The following is an 18065-nucleotide window of genomic DNA, read 5'->3' as shown; positions in this document are numbered from 1 at the left end:
TTTAGAAAGCATCAGTTATATTTTCCACTAATGTCTATTAACCAAGTTGAGGCTATTAATTAAGATTTTGATGCATTCGCATCATCTGAGCAAAGCTCAGAAATTGAGTAATGATCTCACTCTCGATACCATCCCTATTCTGCCCTTTAGTCTGATCCTAGATGTCAAGAGCTGATGCCCTTATTACAGACACGACCAGATTCTGTCCCAATTGTTGCTTGAATTACTAACAAACTGCCTGAAAAAGATAAAATGTAACTTATATTTTCCAAAGTAAACTTGGACATGGAATGAAAATTAAATCCTATTAAACATTGATTCCCCCATTACCCGAGCTGCTTCATTAACTTCACTGAACAGTCAGATAGTCCAATACAAGAAGGGCATTGTGAAAAATTGAGGGCAAAATAAAATGGTCAATTAGTCAGAAAAGTTAACATACATTAAGAGTATATGATACATATAGGGGTGCGGAAGGAAAGGAGGGAGGGTAAAGAGAGCAGGAAGGAGGGAAGGCGGAGGGATAGAGGATGTAAGAGGGCAGCTAAGAAGAGGAGGAGTGATAGAAGAGAGGGGGATAAAGGGGCAGAGGAGAAAGAAGGTGGGAGGTTAGAGAGAAAGCGGGTGAAGACCAGAAGGGAGAGAAATGTAGGAAAGAGAGGGCTGTGAGGAAGAGATGGAGGAGACAAAGAGAGCGAGAGGGTGATGGAGGGAAAGGATCAAGAGAGGAAGAGGATGGAGAGAGAGAGAGAGAGAAAGAAGCAGGGAAGAAAAAAAAGGAAAAAGATGGATAAAGCACGAGAGAAGGCCAGAAAATAAAGGAGGCGAGAGGAAGAGTGAAGAAGTCTCAGTGCTAATCAGAGAGAATGAGTCCAATGAAGAACAGAGTAAGGTAGCAAAAAACACAGAGGCACTGGAGAGTCTGCACTTTTCAGACTCCAGGGTTCAGGCTCACTGTGGATTGTGTCGCTGCAATTCACAAGGAGCAGCAGCTGACTCCGAGCACAAATGCTTTGTTTATTGGATCATTCAGTGAGTTGATGAAGTGGCTGAGACATCCAATTGACACAGAGTGCTGAATTTTATGGGCCCCCTAGAGATGAGAATAGAGGCAGGGGGCCCATAAAATTGCATGGGAGGTGGGAGTGGAGTGTCCTCCCCTACTCTCTTAGATGGTGACTCTCCCTGGGGGTTGGGGGGAAGCAGGGAGATAGATATAGGTCCACACACAGCCGGTGGCACTTCATTTGAGTGGCTATTCATCACTATATAGACGGTGTGCTCCAAGGGGCTATTATTTTCATGGAGGCATAACAAGCCCCCTTAACTCATGCTCACATAATTGCACTCTCTAGTTGCGGTCACCGTGTTGAGACCAGGAGCAGCAACTCAGACTAATATTTCTCCTCCTTAGCCTAGGAACGCCAAGGGAAACTGCTACACTTCTACCAATCGCTTTAGCTAAGATCAACAATCAACAACCATCAATGATAGCCCCTTTAAATTATAAAAAGGTCCCTAGGTGCTTTACACAGGTGTAGGGAGAGAAAATGGATGCCTGGCTTGGTGGAAGAGGTGATTTTTAAGGGGAATCTTAAAGGAGGAAAGGGAAGTGAAGAGGTGGAGGGGTTTAGGGATTGAATTCCAGAGCATGAGGCCTAGACAGCTGAAGTCACAGTAGCCAATGGTGTATTAGTTAACTCAGTACAGATCAGAGATTTAATTGGAGAGCATCCACTCTCTGTGGCTCAGTATCAGAGCTCAGGGTGCATTCACACATTTAACCATTGGAATAGTCTCAACAAAAAAGGTTTCCTTTAAAAGAGTACACAACTACAGTCATGGTGGTTTCATTTCCCCATAACACTGATCTCTCAATCTCTACCTCAGGCACTGTCACCCAGTGCAAGTGGAAGGCTATTCACAGACATATAAACATACCACAGGAGTAGGTCTGCACACGCACCACAGGAGCAGGCCTGCACACGCACCACAGGAGCAGGCCTGCACACGCACCACAGGAGCAGGCCTGCACACGCACCACAGGAACTTGTAATTTGATGGAGGATAGAGAGACTCACACTTTGACTACAATTCCCACAATGACATAACCTCTAACCAGCACCAAACTGGGCTAAGGCTTTTTTTTTAAAACAGCTACGTGTTGTCAGGGCAACAGTCTGGTACTGGCAAATTCAGCTGCTACAGTAGTTTTACTTGAGCAAAAATAGAATACTTTAATTGTTAAAAACAAAAGGCATTGTATTTTATAAACGATTTTACATGTGAGGTACAATCTATTTATAAAACCAAAGGAGGAGGTTGGTGGATGGTGGAAGAACTGAGCTCTGACAGAAAGCCCAGACTGAGCTGAGATTTTCTATGTATATTTATTGGGAGGAGAGCCAAGGGGGAAACTCAGCAATGCAGTGACACCTTCTGCACCCACTGGGCCATCGGACCAGGGTAACAGTGTGGCTGTGGAGAGGTCAAAGGCCAGAGAACAAACAGGTGAATATGTTAAATGCCAGAGGATGAGTGGAAATATAGAACAGTACAATATCACTGCACTATAAATGGGGCCATTCAGCCCCACATGCCTGTGCCAGTTCTTTGAAAGAACTCTCCATTTGGTCCCACACTCCTGTCCTTTCCCCATAGCCTTTTAAATTCTCATTTTTTGGCTATCAATTCATTCTATCAAAAAAAAGTTACTGATTTTGCTTCTGTCACTACATGCCCGAATAACCGAGTAAAAAAAAAATTGCTCCAAGCCGCTACATAGGATGTTGGCTGGTGAATGGCACAATCGGTCAAAAAATCATTTAAAAATACATAGAAAAACAGAAAGAAGAACTTGCACTTATATAGAACCTTTTGCAACCTCAGGACGCTATAAAGCACTTTACAGCTAATGAAGCACTTTTGAACTGTTGTAATGTAGGAAATACATCACACAAATGGTAATGTGATGATCTGTTTTTAGTGATATTGGTTGAGGGATAAATATTGGCCAAAAGACAACACCTCCAACAGTGCAGAACTCCCTCAGTACTGCACTGGAGTATTAAATAGATTTTGTACTCGATTCTCGGAGTGGGATTTAAACCCACAGCCTTCTGACTCAGAGACCCAGTGAGGTGACACTAAAAAGTATATAATGAATTAAAGCAGAGTACTGCAATTTGAGCAAACAGAAAATGCTGAAAATACTCAGCAGGTCTGGCAACATCTGTCGACAGAGAAACAGATGCTGCCAGACCTGCTGAGTACTTGCAGCATTTTCTTTTTTTATTTCAGATTTCCAGCATCAGCAGTATTTTGCTTTTGTATTACTGCATTTATTGACCATGATTATTGACAAGATTTAGCACTTATAAATATGCAAGTTAAAGACCAGAGCGGTTTAACCCAATTAGCATTTGAAGCTGCAGGTCCAACAGTTACCCTTAAGGTTCTGCTTCAGTCAATGAAGCTAGAACAGATTTTCTCAGTTCCTGCCTCTAGGTGGCAGCACCACACTGTAACACAAGACTGGCCAAGTCAGTCAGTGCTTTGTGCTGCTCGTTTAATGACACCCCACGGACGCAAGAGTTTTACAGGAATTTTCCAGAAAGTTCTCAGAAACAGTGAAGCACTTTTTGTTCGAAAAAGCTGGAAAAGCACTTACTGATCCAATTCCATCTCCTCAAAACGTTTATCTCTGTAAAGTTATTGAAATAAAGAATGGTGAGACAAAAAAAAGCTGAGGGCCATTTAATACAGCCACAGACTAAAGTGTTAAATATTTCTGGGATTTGTGTTTCACAGTCACTGCAGTCTTGCAAAGCATCCAGATCTGCCAGTCAAGAGCACAGCATTTCTGGTGTAAAATCCACTGTCGTCATGAGACATGTCACCTGGCTTCTAAATACTGATCCTGCAGTGTGACTTCGGTACTGTAGCTCTTTTTAAAAACAAAACGGTTTAATTAGTGTAATCACGCTGCATGCACTGTGTTTAAGGGTCTAAACCATGAGTGCTGAGGTAATCACAGTTAGAGTCAGATTACCGTCACTGCAAACTTTCCACAGTGAGAGGTAAACATGCAGCAATATTAACGCAGACGGACCATAAAGCCAAATAATTCTGCCGTTCAGTGCGGCCCAGCAGAATCGGTTCAAACACAGCTCCTCTTTTGCTACATCCTGCTGTGCAGTATGTTCATTAAGGTAAGTACAAATGAGGGAGGGTATTTGGCACTCTGAGCAGCCCCAATGTCATTTCTGCACTTAACTGGGTTCAGACTGTCCAAACACATTTTGCGCATGACCTTCCAACAGATAAGGAAAGCTTTTATCCCATTAGTCTGGGGCTAGATTTCACCCCAATTGCACTAGTAAAAGGACTGTTTCTAACCCACTGCACAACACAGTCAGTGACACAAGACAACAAAATAGACCAACAGAATTGAGATACACGACAATCATGATCTAACTGAATAGTGGAACAGGCTTCGGGGCTGAATGGCCCACACCCTATTCCCCTTGATATTCCCCGCTTCATCCTAGCTCCAATAACCCAAAGTGAACATCTCCATGTAAAAAGTGTTCATGCAATACTTAACACACCTCTGCTCTGTGCGAGGCGGAGAGAGGAGAAAAGGCATCAAAGATATAATCCCAAAATGGCTGTATGTGTGCTCTGACTTTACTGGACATCACTGGAGATTAATGAAGGGGAGAAACAGAGGAGGAAAAATTATAAAGTATAAAATGATGGAATTGGCACCAGCTCCATATTGCTTTCAGCTGGGTATTAAAAAAAGGTAAGAACATTTGGGATATGTTTGTTGCAATCTTCCAAAGTTCCCTGGATTTTGGGATAATACTAAAGGATTGAAAAGTTGCAAACATTATTCAAATAAATGAAGAATGCACATATCAAGTAACTATCGACCAGCAAGTTCAAGGTCAGTAATAGGATGAGTACTCGATCTAGTCTCAGAGTCAGAGGAAGTGAGCACTTGGATAGCGAGAAGCTGATTAGTGAATTGGCAGGTTTTGTGAAAGGCAGGTCGTGTCCGACTTAAAGAGTTTTTTAAAAAAAAGAGTGGACACAAAATGATCCCACCAGATATAGGTTCTTGTGCCAGATTTGCAGTGATGTTAAACCAAAGACCTGTCTGCCCTCAAGTGAATGCAAAAAATACCAAGCCACTATTCGAAGAAAAGCAAGAGAGTTCGCTCCAGTGTCTTGGCCAATGTTTATCCCAGTGTTACGACTGAGGCTGGAGCAATGCACTGTCAATTCAGTCCCAATACTCCACAGGTCGCAGCATATGATTAAAGTTTTCCCACCTAACCAGAAAACAGCCAAATTAAACAATTAATTAACCCCCAGAATAAAATACACCAAACCAGGTATCTTTAGACAACAACAAATTAACTATTAAAAAAACTAAATCTTAACAGGATTAAGATAAATTTATGTCTAAAGACCTTATAACTTCTTATTTATCCTAAGCTCCCCCATGTACACACAAATATACATTCAAAAACTAACAATGGTTAACCATTTTTAAAAAAAAGGTGTTTCTTTGGAATAGAATAAGTAGCTGGGTTGTAAGTACTAGTCAGTAACGTTCCTGGTTGATGAGGTGTCCCAGAGTAGAGCAATCAGATGCCACTCAAAGTCTCCAGGCAAATTCAACGAAACAGTTTTTAATAGATAGGCAAAGTATTTTGGCTGCAGCCGGCGTCTCTCAGTTCTTTCAACAAGAAGCACAGCAATAGGATTTTAAAATCAGCAGTCTTTTGGAAAAACTTTACTGAGAATTCCAACAAACACTAATAGGCAATAGAGAGAGTCACTTCTGTAACAAACTTCTTAGAGTTTCGAAGTAAAATAGAATTTACTACCTCCAACAATGTAAATTATTCTTTTTCAGGGGTTTATTCCTCCTTAGGCAAACACAGTCTGAGCTCAGTGTAGATTTTCTCTGCTGAGATATACACAGCTTCTTTTCAGTGTATAGTATGCCACGTTTGTCTCTAGTTCAAATTGGTTTTAGCCAGTTTTAACACATAGTTAAAAGTTACAGTACACCATGTGACCTTCTCTCTCTCCTGCTGTGGCTTAGGAAACAGGTGCAGCTGGTACACTGTACCCCCTTAGTTTTTAAAGGCACACTATTTTTAAACAGAGTCTTAAAGACACACTTTTAAACAGAAAAATAAACTACACTTCCATGACACCTGAACCAACATCACTAAGCACATTTCTGATTGTGGGATCTTGCCGTGTGCACATTGGCTGTTGCGTTTCCAGGACTGCAACAGTGACTATTAACTGTTTTGGGATGCCCTGAGGTCATGGAAGGTGCTATATAAATGCAAGTTCCTTCTTTTATAGAGACACAGTGGGAGCAGCTCTGAGGAAATTCCCAACAGTGGGCATTCACAAAACAGTTGACAAGGTTACATGCACAAGCTGTTGGTTAAAACCGGACTTGGAAGCTGGGGATGAATAGGAAATTAGTTTGAAGGTGGGATGATCAGATGACACAAAAGGAATATTCTCATATTGGCCACCAATGAAAGCACTGTTCCTCAATGGCCAATATGGAGCCTTAGCTTTTCAACCTATATATTTTTTACATATACACACATGGGTTTGACTTAGTGCCAGTCATACTAAGCAAAGAGATACAGCAAATTGTGAAACGAGCAGAACATTGAATAAGGACATAAAGCGAGTGACTGCAGCTCAATCCAATGGTATGAGGCAGTACACTAGGACACTAGAAGGGTAGATCGGAATAGCATCTAAATTGGAAATAAAATGGACTGGATGGGGTACAGTAGGGGTCAGAAGGGGGGCACTGGGGTGGGATGGGGGGGGGAAAACAGCGAAGGTGAGGTGGTAGGGGGGAAAACTGGTGAAGGGGGAGGGGGAACCAGTGAAGAGGGAGGCAAGGGGAACCAGTGAGGGGGGGGAGGCAAGGGGAACCAGTGAGGGGGGGGGGAGGCAAGGGGAACCAGTGAGGGGGGGGGGGGGGAGGCAAGGGGAACCAGTGAAAGGGGGGAGGCAAGGGGAACCAGTGAGGGGGGGGGGGGGAGGCAAGGGGAACCAGTGAGGGGGGGAGGCAAGGGGAACCAGTAGGGGGGGGAGGCAAGGGGAACCAGTGAGGGGGGGGAGGCAAGAGCAACCAGTGAGGGGGGGGAGGCAAGGGCAACCAGTGAGGGGGGGAGGCAACGGGAACCAGTGAGGGGGGAGGCGGTGGAGGAGAGAAAGAAACCAGTGAAGGCAGGGGGGAACCAGTGAAAGGAGGGGAAAAACTATGGGGGGGGGGGGGGAGAGAAACCAGTGAAAAGGGGGGAAGGGCGAGAGAGGTGGGGGGGGGGGAGAGGAGGGCAAGAGTGAAGGCGGGGTAGGGAGGGCGACAGTGAAGGTGGGGGGTGGGGAGGGCGAGAGTGAAGGCGGGGGGGGGGGAGGGCGAGAGTGAAGGCGGGGGGGGAGGGCGAGAGTGAAGGCGGGGGGGAGGGCGAGAGTGAAGGCGGGGGGGAGGGCGAGAGTGAAGGCGGGGGGGGAGGGCGAGAGTGAAGGCGGGGGGGGGAGGGCGAGAGTGAAGGCGGGGGGGGGAGGGCGAGAGTGAAGGCGGGGGGGGAAGGCGAGAGTGAAGGCGGGGGGGGGGGTGGAAGGGCAAGAGTGAAGGCGGGGGGGGGGGAAGGGCGAGAGTGAAGGCGGGGGGGGAAGGGCGAGAGTGAAGGCGGTGGGGGGGGGGAAGGGTGAGAGTGAAGGGAGGGCGAGAGTGAAGGCGGGGGGGGGGGGGGAGGGCGAAAGTGAAGGCGGGAGGGGAGGGCAAGAGTGAAGGCTGGGGGGGGGGGAGGGCGAGAGTGAAGGCTGGTGGGGGGGGGGGGGAGGGCGAGAGTGAAGGCGTGGGTGGGGGGGGGGGGGAGGGCGAGAATGAAGGCGTGGGGGGGGGGCGAGAGTGAAGGCGTGGGGGGGGGGGAGGGCGAGAATGAAGACGGGAGGGCGAGAGTGAAGGCTGGGTGGGGGGAAGGGCGAGAGTGAAGGTGGGAGGGGGAGGGCGAGAGTGAAGGCGGGAGGGGAGGGCGATAGTGAAGGCTGGGGAGGGGGAGGGCGAGAGTGAAGGCGGGAGGGGAGGGCGATAGTGAAGGCTGGGGGGGGGGGGGGAGGGCGAGAGTGAGGGCTGGGGGGGGGGGGGGAGGGCGTGAGTGAAAGCGGGTGGGGGGTGGGGGAAGGCGAGCATCAGGGAGATAAAATCCCGCTAATTGTGGATAGTCACCTTCTGATTGGGGATTACCAGAGGAAAATAGATTTACTGGGGGGGTGATGGGAGTGGTCAACTTGAGATCAGGAGTTACCGTGGGACCATTCTTAGATTGGGGCAGCCACTGAAATGCCTGTGGCCTGGACAACCCATGTCTGCAGAACATTCGCAGCAAACTTTTTTTTACTGAAAAGATATCTGAAATCATTTCCGCTTTAGGCCGTCATTGTGCCAACCATTTTCAGTGTACTGTGTGGGTAGGAGCTAACCGCAGTGCTCAGCTTAATCTGACTGTAAAGTGTTCATTTGTTTCTGCCTCCCTCCCACCTTCCTAACTCTATCTGTTCCACTTCACCATAATGCTAAGGCTAAAAGCATGGATAATGGGTGAATTCTTCCAAGGGGATAGGGCCTGCTGTGCCTCTGATTCTCTGCTCAGTGAACAGCTGAACTGTAGCAGGCCCTCACACAAGGCTTGCTTTGTCTGTCGCTTTCCTTTTAACCCCAGGCAGTGTTGGAAGGACGCCCGAAGCCAGGTTGGCAGGAGCACGTTCAATAAGCTTTCTGTCAAAATTGTTCACGATACATTTCAAGAAGAATCGCTTTTTAACTCCTTGCATGGTTAGTGCAAGGTAGTGCCACATTGGAACCTCGCTGTCATGTTATAGTCTAAGGTGAAGGAGCGTGGCTTGATGGCATAGAGTGGGGGAATGAGGGAGTGTGGCTTAATGATGTAGAGTGGCGGAACGAGGATTGGCACCTGAAGCGTCCCATGCGCTGGTGTTTCACAATCTTGCCCATGTAGTCATGGGAAGGACCCCAAAGTTGGACCAGATTGCTGCCCGTGAGCAGAGCGCAGGAAAAGTATTTTGCAGAACAGGATAACTGAAGTCATTCTACCAACATCTCCACATGCTCCAGTGAGGAATGGCTATCTCAGGGACTGCATGGTGGGCATCTGTGGGTGAATAGCCTGTGATTTTCCATCCATAGAAACAGAGGAACAGGAGGAGGCCATTCAGCCCCTCGAGTCTGCTCCGCCATTCAGTCAGATCATTGCTGATCGCCGCCTCAACTCCATTTACCCAGCTTTGCTCCAACTCCCTTGACATCCTTATCCAAAACAATCCATCAATCGCAGACTTCAAAGCTGCAACTTTGTGTGGAAAAAGTTCTCCCCGATTTCACCCCGAATGGTCTGGTGCTAATTTTAAGATTATGCCCTCTTAGTTCTCTCTATCTACCCCATCAAATTACTTTATCATTTTAAACACGTCAATCAGATCACTCTTCAACCCTCTAGACGTAAGGAAATAGAAATCAAATCTATGCAAACGGGCCTCATAATTTAACCCCTTTGGGCCTGATATGAATCTGCATTTCACCCCTTAAAAACCAATATATTTTCCCTGAGGTGTGGTGCTTAAAATGAAAATGGAATGCAGTACTCCAAATGAGGTCTGACCAAGGCTCCGTACAACTGAAGCTTCACTTCCTCCTGCTTTGTATTCCAGCTCCCTTGAGATAAAGGCCAACAGTCCATTAGCCTTTATGATTCTGCTTTTAACTGTGTACTAGTTTTGCCATTAAAATAACATTCTCCATTCATGTGCTTCTATTCACTTGAGTGTAGAATCAGACTCAGTGCCAGTATGGTCAGTGAGGAGCACTATACAGCATGAAAAAGATCTGGAAAAGTGTCATTTAAAAAAAAAATGGGAGCCATTGAACTGATCTTTGGCACATCAGACTCGAGCCTGGAGAATTTAATCAGTCACAAACAGCACTAAACTCTGCTTCAAAGAGAGAAAATGCTGGAAATACTCAGCAGGCCTGGCAGCATCTGCGGAGAGGAAAAACAGAGCTAATGTTTCAGGCAAAGGTCACAGACCTGAAATGTTATCTCTGCTTCTCTCTCCATAGATGCTGCCAGACCTGCTGGGTATTTCCAGCATTTTCTCTTTTCGTTTCAGATTTCCAGCATCTGCAGTATTTTGCTTTTGTACTAAACTCTGCTTCATTTTTATCTGGGCTGGGTGATGAGGAAAAAAAGTTTTTTGGTAACAGTGGCCTGCAACCCTCTGGAGAAAAGAGGTGAGAAGGATCAACCCGGGCCACTCATACGTTGCTCCTAATATGTGGCTGAAGACTAGGCCTGGTATTGAGCAGCAGAGATTTGGCAAAAGGGGTGCATGCAACAAATGGTCATTTGTTCTTCAGTGAGGTTGACGTGAAGGCAACACCCATCATGAACCAAACTACACATCTCATCCTGGTCTGACCCAAATCGCTGGGAACTACTACATGCCAACTAAGAATAGATAAGCATCTGGCTTAGGAAAATTTACTGTTGCCGTATAAGAACAGAGATAAAAAGAATGCCTTGACCCCCTCATAATACGTGGTTGCCTGCACACCCACGCACACATGCTCTGATGTGTAGTTCTGTTCCCCAGCACCCCGACGTACCACTCCTTTTCTCAGACCCCCAAAGTGCTTGCGGCTCAAGTCCTTCACATAATACTCAATTCCCCAGGCCCCCTTGAACAGCTCAGGTTGTGCCTCCAGCCCCTCCACTACCATTTCACAACCTTTGACTTAGCTTTTTAACATCATCTTATTTTACTGTTCAGGTGAACTGTGAACCAAATATATCCTCGGTTGACTGGCAAAGCTAAAGAGGAACAGTCTGTAAGCAGAGGAGAAGATCCCTTGGGTACATTAGCTTTCTCCTGATCTCTTTACTTTGAAGAACCACTTCTAATATACTGCCCTAGGCTCCCTGTTGCTGTGGGACCTGCCCCATTTACACAGCAACGCAGATCCCTCAATATCAAAGTAATAAGCAGCTGTGCTTGTATGGTCAGTTGTAAATTTGTGTCTCTTTCTATCCACTGGATCTTCCCCTAAAACAATAGAAATAAAATCCCTTGAAACATTTTTTTTTTTAAATGACTCACTGGAAAATAGAGGGTTCAATAAAGTTATCCCAAAGACTGCAAACCTTATTTCCATTCTTCTAAACAGTGCTTAAAATAATTTCCACTTTGGTGTCAAGGATGAGGGACTTGTGTGGGGAGAGACGAGAGAAGCTAGGACCATTTTCCTTAGAGCGACGATTAAAGGGACATTTAATTGAGGTGTTCAGAATTATGAGGGTTTTTGATAGTTTCTCCTTATTTGCTCTGTTTGCATTGGCAAAAGAGTCAGCAACAAACTTAAGATAATTGGCAAAAGAACGTGGGCGAGATGCGGAGAATCTTTCCATCTTTCCAGTTATAATGATCTGGAATGCACTGCTTGAAAGGTAGAGGGAAGTGGATTCAATAGTAACTTCCAAAAGGAAATTGGATATTTACTTAAAAAGTAAAGAATTACAGGGCCATGGAGAAAGAGCAGGGGAGTGGGACTAATTGGATAGCTCTTCAAAGAGCCAGCCCAAGCAGGATGGGTCAAATAGCCTCCTTCTGTGCTTCAAGATTCTGACTCTTTTAAGCTTTTCCCAACTAATGGCAATTTAGAACATTTATTTAAAGTGTAATTTAAACAGACAGAAATTGGGCAGATTGTGGAATGGGCACATTGTCCTCTGTGCCCAATACTTCCATGTGTGTTCTAGGATTGAACTCCTCTGCAGAGAGCACAGAGGATGAAGATTACCCTTAAATTCTCAGAAACAGTTCACCTGCTGTTACTAAGGAACACATTTTTAAATTAAAACAAAATTTGTAAATTTTAATTATACTTGCCTTAGCACAATGGCAGATGCGAGATTTAAACCCTGTACACTGGCTGCATTCCTAATTATCATATTAAAAAGCATTTCTGATATATTAATCAAAGGTGGCCAAGACTTGGAGGAGATAAGAGGATCTATCAATCAAAAAGGAGAGCAGGAGCCCCATATAATAAATTCCCCTGTAATCACTGGATTTTGCTACAAGCTAAGTAACCTTCAGCCATGTTACTCAGTTCGCTCCACATTATGCTCTTGCTCCCCTTAGGACTGGTCGAACAGAACTCTTTAAAACTTAGTAATTGAAGTATTTAAACCCGAGCCAATATAAGGGAAGTTCCTCAGCTTGAGAGTGCCTGTGCAGAAGTAGCTGATCTCAGCTGTTTCAGTGGGGATTAGTCCGATCAGATTACTAAACTTGCAGGCTTGAGAAACTGGCCAGGATTGGTCCCTCCTGAGCTCCCATAGCTCGTTATTCTATTGTCAGCTGGCTCATCTCAAAAGATGACACAGGTCATTAAAATTATGGAAATAAAACAAATATACTTCCGTCCCCATTCTCTGCAGAAATTTCAAAGAGCACTTACCAGTTGTTGACTTGTAAGAGTGTGAGGCTGGTTTGTCCAGCTATCTGTCTCTTTTCGTCCTCTGTTGGGTACGGATGCTAAAGGGAAAAACAAAACAGTCCCATCAGAACAGCTGCACCAATTTACGGGCCCAGCAGTTGCTAGTTCTCACAGAGAAACTCATCGTGGAGACAACACAGCTGCCCCAGGCTGCCCTGGGGACATGTTGCTCAAGTTGGCTTGAGCTTACACTCTCGCCTAGCAGCCCTGAAGGAATCGAGAACTCTTTAAGCTTGGCAATTAAAATAATAGGCCTGAGTCAACAGACCAGGAGGGTTTGAGGTCCGATCTTGTCTGTGCAGTCATCTGATCAGTGGGCCAGTGGTGAAGCTGCAATTTTTTTTTTTTTTATTTGCTCATGGGATGTGGACGTCGCTGGCAAGGCCAGTATTTATTGCCCATCCCTACCTGCCACTGAGAAGGTGGTAGCGAACCACTTTCTTAAACTGCTGTAGTCCACGTGGTGTAGGTGCACCCAAAGTGCGATTAGGAAAGGAGTTCCAGGATTTTGACCCAGCGACAGTGAAAGAAGAGCGATATATTTCCAAGTCAGGTTGATGAATAAGTTGGGAACTGACAGGTGGTGGTGTTTCCATGTGCCTGCAGCCCTTGTTCTTCTAGGTGGTAGAGGTCACGGGTTTAGCAGGTACTGTGGAAGAAGTCTTGGTGAGTCGTTGCAGTGCATCTTGTAGATGGTGCACACTATTGCCACTGTGTGCTGGTGGTGGAGGGAGTGAATATTTAAGCTGTTGGATGGGCTGCTGATCAAGTGAGCTGCTTTGTCTTGGATGGTGTCGAGCTTCTTGACTGTCGTTGCAGCTGCACTCATCCAGGCAAGTGGAGAGTATTCCATCACACTCCTGACTTGTGCCTTGTAGATGTTGGACAGGCTTGGGGAATCAGGTGCTGAGTCACTCACCACAGAATTCCCAGCCTCTGACTTGCTCTTGTAGACACAGTATTTAAATGGCTGGTCCAGTTAAGTCCGAGATGATGCCAGACTTTTTGAGTGTTGCTGGAGCTGCACTCATCCAGGCAAGTGGGGAGTATTGACCTCAGTCCTCTTAGGGTAGAGGGAGAGAAAGAGGGAGAGGGGGACACAGACGAAAACTAGCCACTAACGGTGAGGTACTGGTGGAACAATTCCCAACACCTTCTGGAAAGATGAAGAGAAAGAGGAAGAAGCAAAGTAAAGCTATGGGGTGGAATTTTCTGAACACACCATTATTAATGTGTCAATTGGCCAGAAATTTGTGGCAAGGAAGAAACACCAACAAGTTGCAGGATGATTTCTGCCACCCCGTCATTAGCTTTGCAAGATGACATCTCATGCTTAATCTCCCTCTGAGTTTCATGAAGTTGCTGTATTTGCACATTAATTGCCCATTAAACTCATCATAGAAAATTAAGTGTTGCAATTAATAGCAAAAGTTTCATTTCAACAATGTGATCATTGTTAATGACCTCCCAAATAACCTCTCTGGCCCAGAAAGTAAACAATTAAAAGTGTGGAGTTTCATTCCTTCAAGTTGGAGATTTTTTTTTTAAAGAGATCTTTAAAATGTCAAATTTTTAATTTTAATTTTTTTTTTTGAAGTGTCTCCTGACAAGGCAGAGCAATGTCATCAGTGCGTCCAGTATGATTCCGCACATGCACACTCTGATATCACTACATAATGACATCCAAGCATTGACTCGCCCCTCCATGACTGCCTCTATCCTCTCCCACAACAGTACCCCGCTCTCTCCCGTGACTGCCATCTTGTTTCCTTCTACTGTCACTTTTCTTCGCTGCTCCCTCCTGTGCCCGTCTGCTGCTCCCAACTGATTGTGCTCCATCCTGCTGTTCCCTCCCACTCCCGACTGCTCACCGCTTTCCCTCCTCACCACTTGCACACTGCCTCGCCGCCCGGAGAAGTGGGGAGGGTGGGGGGGGGGGGGGGGGGGGGGAAAAGGGGAGCAGGGGGAGAAGCGGTGAGCAGTCGGAAGCGGGAGAGAATGGCAGGATGGAGCGGTGAGCAGTCGGGGCAGCAGGAGGGAACGGCGAGCAGACTGGCGCGGAAGGGAGTGGCAAAGAGAAGCAGTGATCGCAGGAGGGAGCGGGGAAGAGAAAGCAGCAATTGAGGCGGCGATTGTGGGAGGGAGCAGGGTACTGTTGGGGGGGGGCGGGGGGGGGGTATGGAGGCGGTGATCGTGGGCATTGAGGGTTGAGGGGGTTTGGGTTTAATTCATTTTTTTATGTTACATTGAGCAGCGCCATCTTTATTACTGGCAGCTGCCTGAGATGTCGCAGTGATGTTTCAGTCGATGAGGCTACATTTGCACATGTGCCAGTACTGCACCACCTGGTGGCTGCATTGTCAGCAAACACAGCCTAATTTTTTTTTCTTGCATTTCCTTTATCTTAACCCAATCTTTCCTTCCCTCTCTTCATTTCTCTTTCTGTATGCAATCTGCCATTGAATTCCCGCACTCTAATTCACCCCTTTTCTCAGACCTTCCTCGTTTTATTTCTCAATCTTTAATCTCATTGTTAAGGAGACACACTGTTTATCCCAGTGTTCACCAAGGTTCAGATGCTCTGTTTCTTTTACCACGGCATTTTCAGCTCTCACTTCTAGCAACTTATAGGGATTCAGGAAAAAGTCCAACTATCCAGGCCAGCAAATTACATTCCAAAAATTAACAAATCAGATAGCAAACAATGATTAAGTTCGTTCTGGTGATGCTGTTCTTCATATACAGTTATTGTATTGTACAGATATATTTGCAATTCAGCAACAGGCCACAACTTCCTGGTGTGACAAAAGCATTGTACAAGGGGGAAAACTGTTAACTCCTGAACTTGTGCATAGCAGAGATTCATTACTGGAAATATTGAGCCAGATTTTACTGTCAAAATCCAGTAAGGCTAATGGCACTCTGTTATTTATCCGCAAATGGTACAGCAACTTCAGGCAAGGGGCACATACGTGATTAAATGCAGAAACCCAGAAGCTGCTATCCGAGTTGTGCCACTTTGCCATTAGCTTTGTGGCGCAGTGGTTAGCACCGCAGCCTCACAGCTCCAGGGACCCGGGTTCAATTCTGGGTACTGCCTGTGCGGAGTTTGCAAGTTCTCCCTGTGTCTGCGTGGGTTTTCGCCGGGTGCTCCGGTTTCCTCCCAAAGACTTGCAGGTGATAGGTAAATTGGCCGTTGCAAATTGCCCCTAGTGTAGGGGGGTGATAGGGAATATGGGGTTACTGTCAGGTTAGTATAAATGGGTGGTTGTTGTTCGGCACAGACTCGGTGGGCCGAAGGGCCTGTTTCAGTGCTGTATCTCTAAATAAAATAAAATAAATAAAAAATAAAAAAAACAGCATCTCACTACCTGCATCAGCATTGAAATGCATTGAATGATGCGCAGTTTGCGAGGTAGATACAAATTAAATTCATCACCAAGCTAAGTCAAATAATTTCAAATCTCCCTACCCTTTGAATGATGTGCTAAGTGTTAATCACTCCCAATCAACCTCTATGTCACTGAAAATCAACTATTTCTGATGTGGAATCTCATTTTCTCAGGTTTGAATTATTGTTGGAGATTTTAAAATGTAAAACATACTTTTTTGACTCCTCTCTCTCTTCATCCAATCCTTCTTTCCTTCTCTATTTCTCTTTCTGCACCTGATTTGACATTTAATTCACCCACTCTAACTTACACTTCCTTCTCAATCCTTGTGTTGTTTATATCACAATCCTCCAATCTGATTGGTTAAGGAGATACACAGTTGTTTGTTCTGTTTCCCTTGCTGCAATGTTATCAGCTTGTACTTACAGTAACTTGCTATGCGAAGAGTGTAAAAACCTAAACGTGCAAAGAAAAGTCTAACTGATGCCCTGTTACAGCAAAATTTGGCCCAGGGCAGTGCAGTTTTCGAAGGAATCACAGATCAGGGCATTGGCTTCAATACCTTTGTTGTAGCCTCATCTCCAACCCAGTTGTCCATCAAGAAAGACCCTCTGCTTGGAAGTGACTTGTGTCACCAACTGAGCAGGAGTATCACAGTATCCTAGTACATAAAGTGCACATGTTCAGTTGATAGCACTCTCAGTTCGGAATCAGAGGTTGTGGGTTCAAACTACATTCTAGGGCTTGAGCACACAAGATAGATTGATACTTAAGTGCAAGATTGAGGGAGTGTTGTATAGTTGGAGGTGTCACCTTTCATATAAGATGTTCAACTACGGCTCCATCTTCCTATTTCCATGGACATAAATGATCCCATGGCACCATTCAAAGTGCAGGGAATTCTAATAGTCACCGAATTTAAAGTTTTCATACTTGTCACAAAAACCCTATATGCCAAATGAGAAATAATAATTTCATCAGCTGGAAACTTACATTAGACTTTTCATGGAAAAAGTCCTACAAGTTAACTTTTAAAAAACTAGCAGCCAAGATGGCCACTACAATTTGCATCTGAAATACCGGGAGACCGAATTGGAAACAAAAAGTCCATCAAGAAGCCTACCTGGAACAATGCTTTGGCTAACTGAGAAGATCAGCCAGATCACCCTCGTTAGCGGGACATTCCAAACCATCTCGAGGCATTCATAAATAGAAACATCACTCCAGGTGGTAAATCCTGGCAACCCCACCTGAGAAAGGTTTTGGGTTTTACACTTTGGACCTCATTAAAAACAAAAGAGATTGAGGGAACCATGTGACCACCTGTCCATCTCTGAACAAACAGAAGCGTTGTTACACAGCCAAAGAGGCAAGCAGTAAAGGAGTGTGCAGTAGCAGAGAAGGCTGCAGGCTTCCCTTTCTCTCTCTCTTTCTCCCCAGAAAACATCAAAACTGTTAGCGACTGGGGGACTCTCCAAGCTTACAGTCTGATACAGCCAGCGACGAGGGGAAGAGAGCCAACTGCAATTCGGCCTTCAAGAAAACCCTGAGCAAAGCAGACCAGCCAAAGTGCACTTTGACCAGTGAGGACCTCAATAATACAGCTTCAGCCAAGGACTATCGGATCATCCACTTTACAGACTGTGTATTTAAGTTCTATTTATTCTGGAGTTTAATCCAACCAAATCTATTTTTCCCTCTGTAATCTATTTGTGTGTGTGAGATTCTCGTGTGAATGTGTAGTTTATTTTTAGTATTTTTAAATCAGGGTTAGAGTGTTAAGTATAATAAACTTACCTCTTTCGTGTTTAAACTCAAACAGTGGCGCAGTGGTTAGCATTGCAGCCTCACAGCTCCATTGACCCGGGTTTGGTTCTGGGTACTGCCTGTGCAGAATTTGCAAGTTCTCCCTGTGACCGCGTGGGTTTCTTCCGGATGCTCCGGTTTCCACCCACATGCCAAAGACTTGTGGGTTGATAGGTAAATTGGCTTTTGTTTAAAAAATTGCCCCTAATGTAGGTAGGTGGTAGGAGAAT

General features: G+C 45.4%; 1 protein-coding gene across 9 annotated transcripts in view; it reads right to left on the bottom strand.

Moving 5' to 3' along the window:
* The window catches only part of pknox2 (pbx/knotted 1 homeobox 2), a 435336-nt gene that overhangs the window by 3748 nt on the left and 413523 nt on the right, over positions 1-18065 (bottom strand). For all 9 annotated transcript variants that reach the window (XM_068053838.1, XM_068053847.1, XM_068053843.1 and 6 more), the window contains one exon: positions 12599-12675. In XM_068053838.1, the coding sequence (XP_067909939.1) occupies positions 12599-12675 (77 nt within the window). The remainder of the gene's footprint in view (positions 1-12598; positions 12676-18065) is intronic.

This window comes from Heterodontus francisci, chromosome 22 (assembly GCF_036365525.1).
Source record: "Heterodontus francisci isolate sHetFra1 chromosome 22, sHetFra1.hap1, whole genome shotgun sequence".
Lineage (NCBI taxonomy): Eukaryota > Metazoa > Chordata > Chondrichthyes > Heterodontiformes > Heterodontidae > Heterodontus > Heterodontus francisci.
The sequence above is the reverse complement of the archived record's forward strand: the minus strand, read 5'-3'. Positions and strand labels throughout refer to the sequence as shown.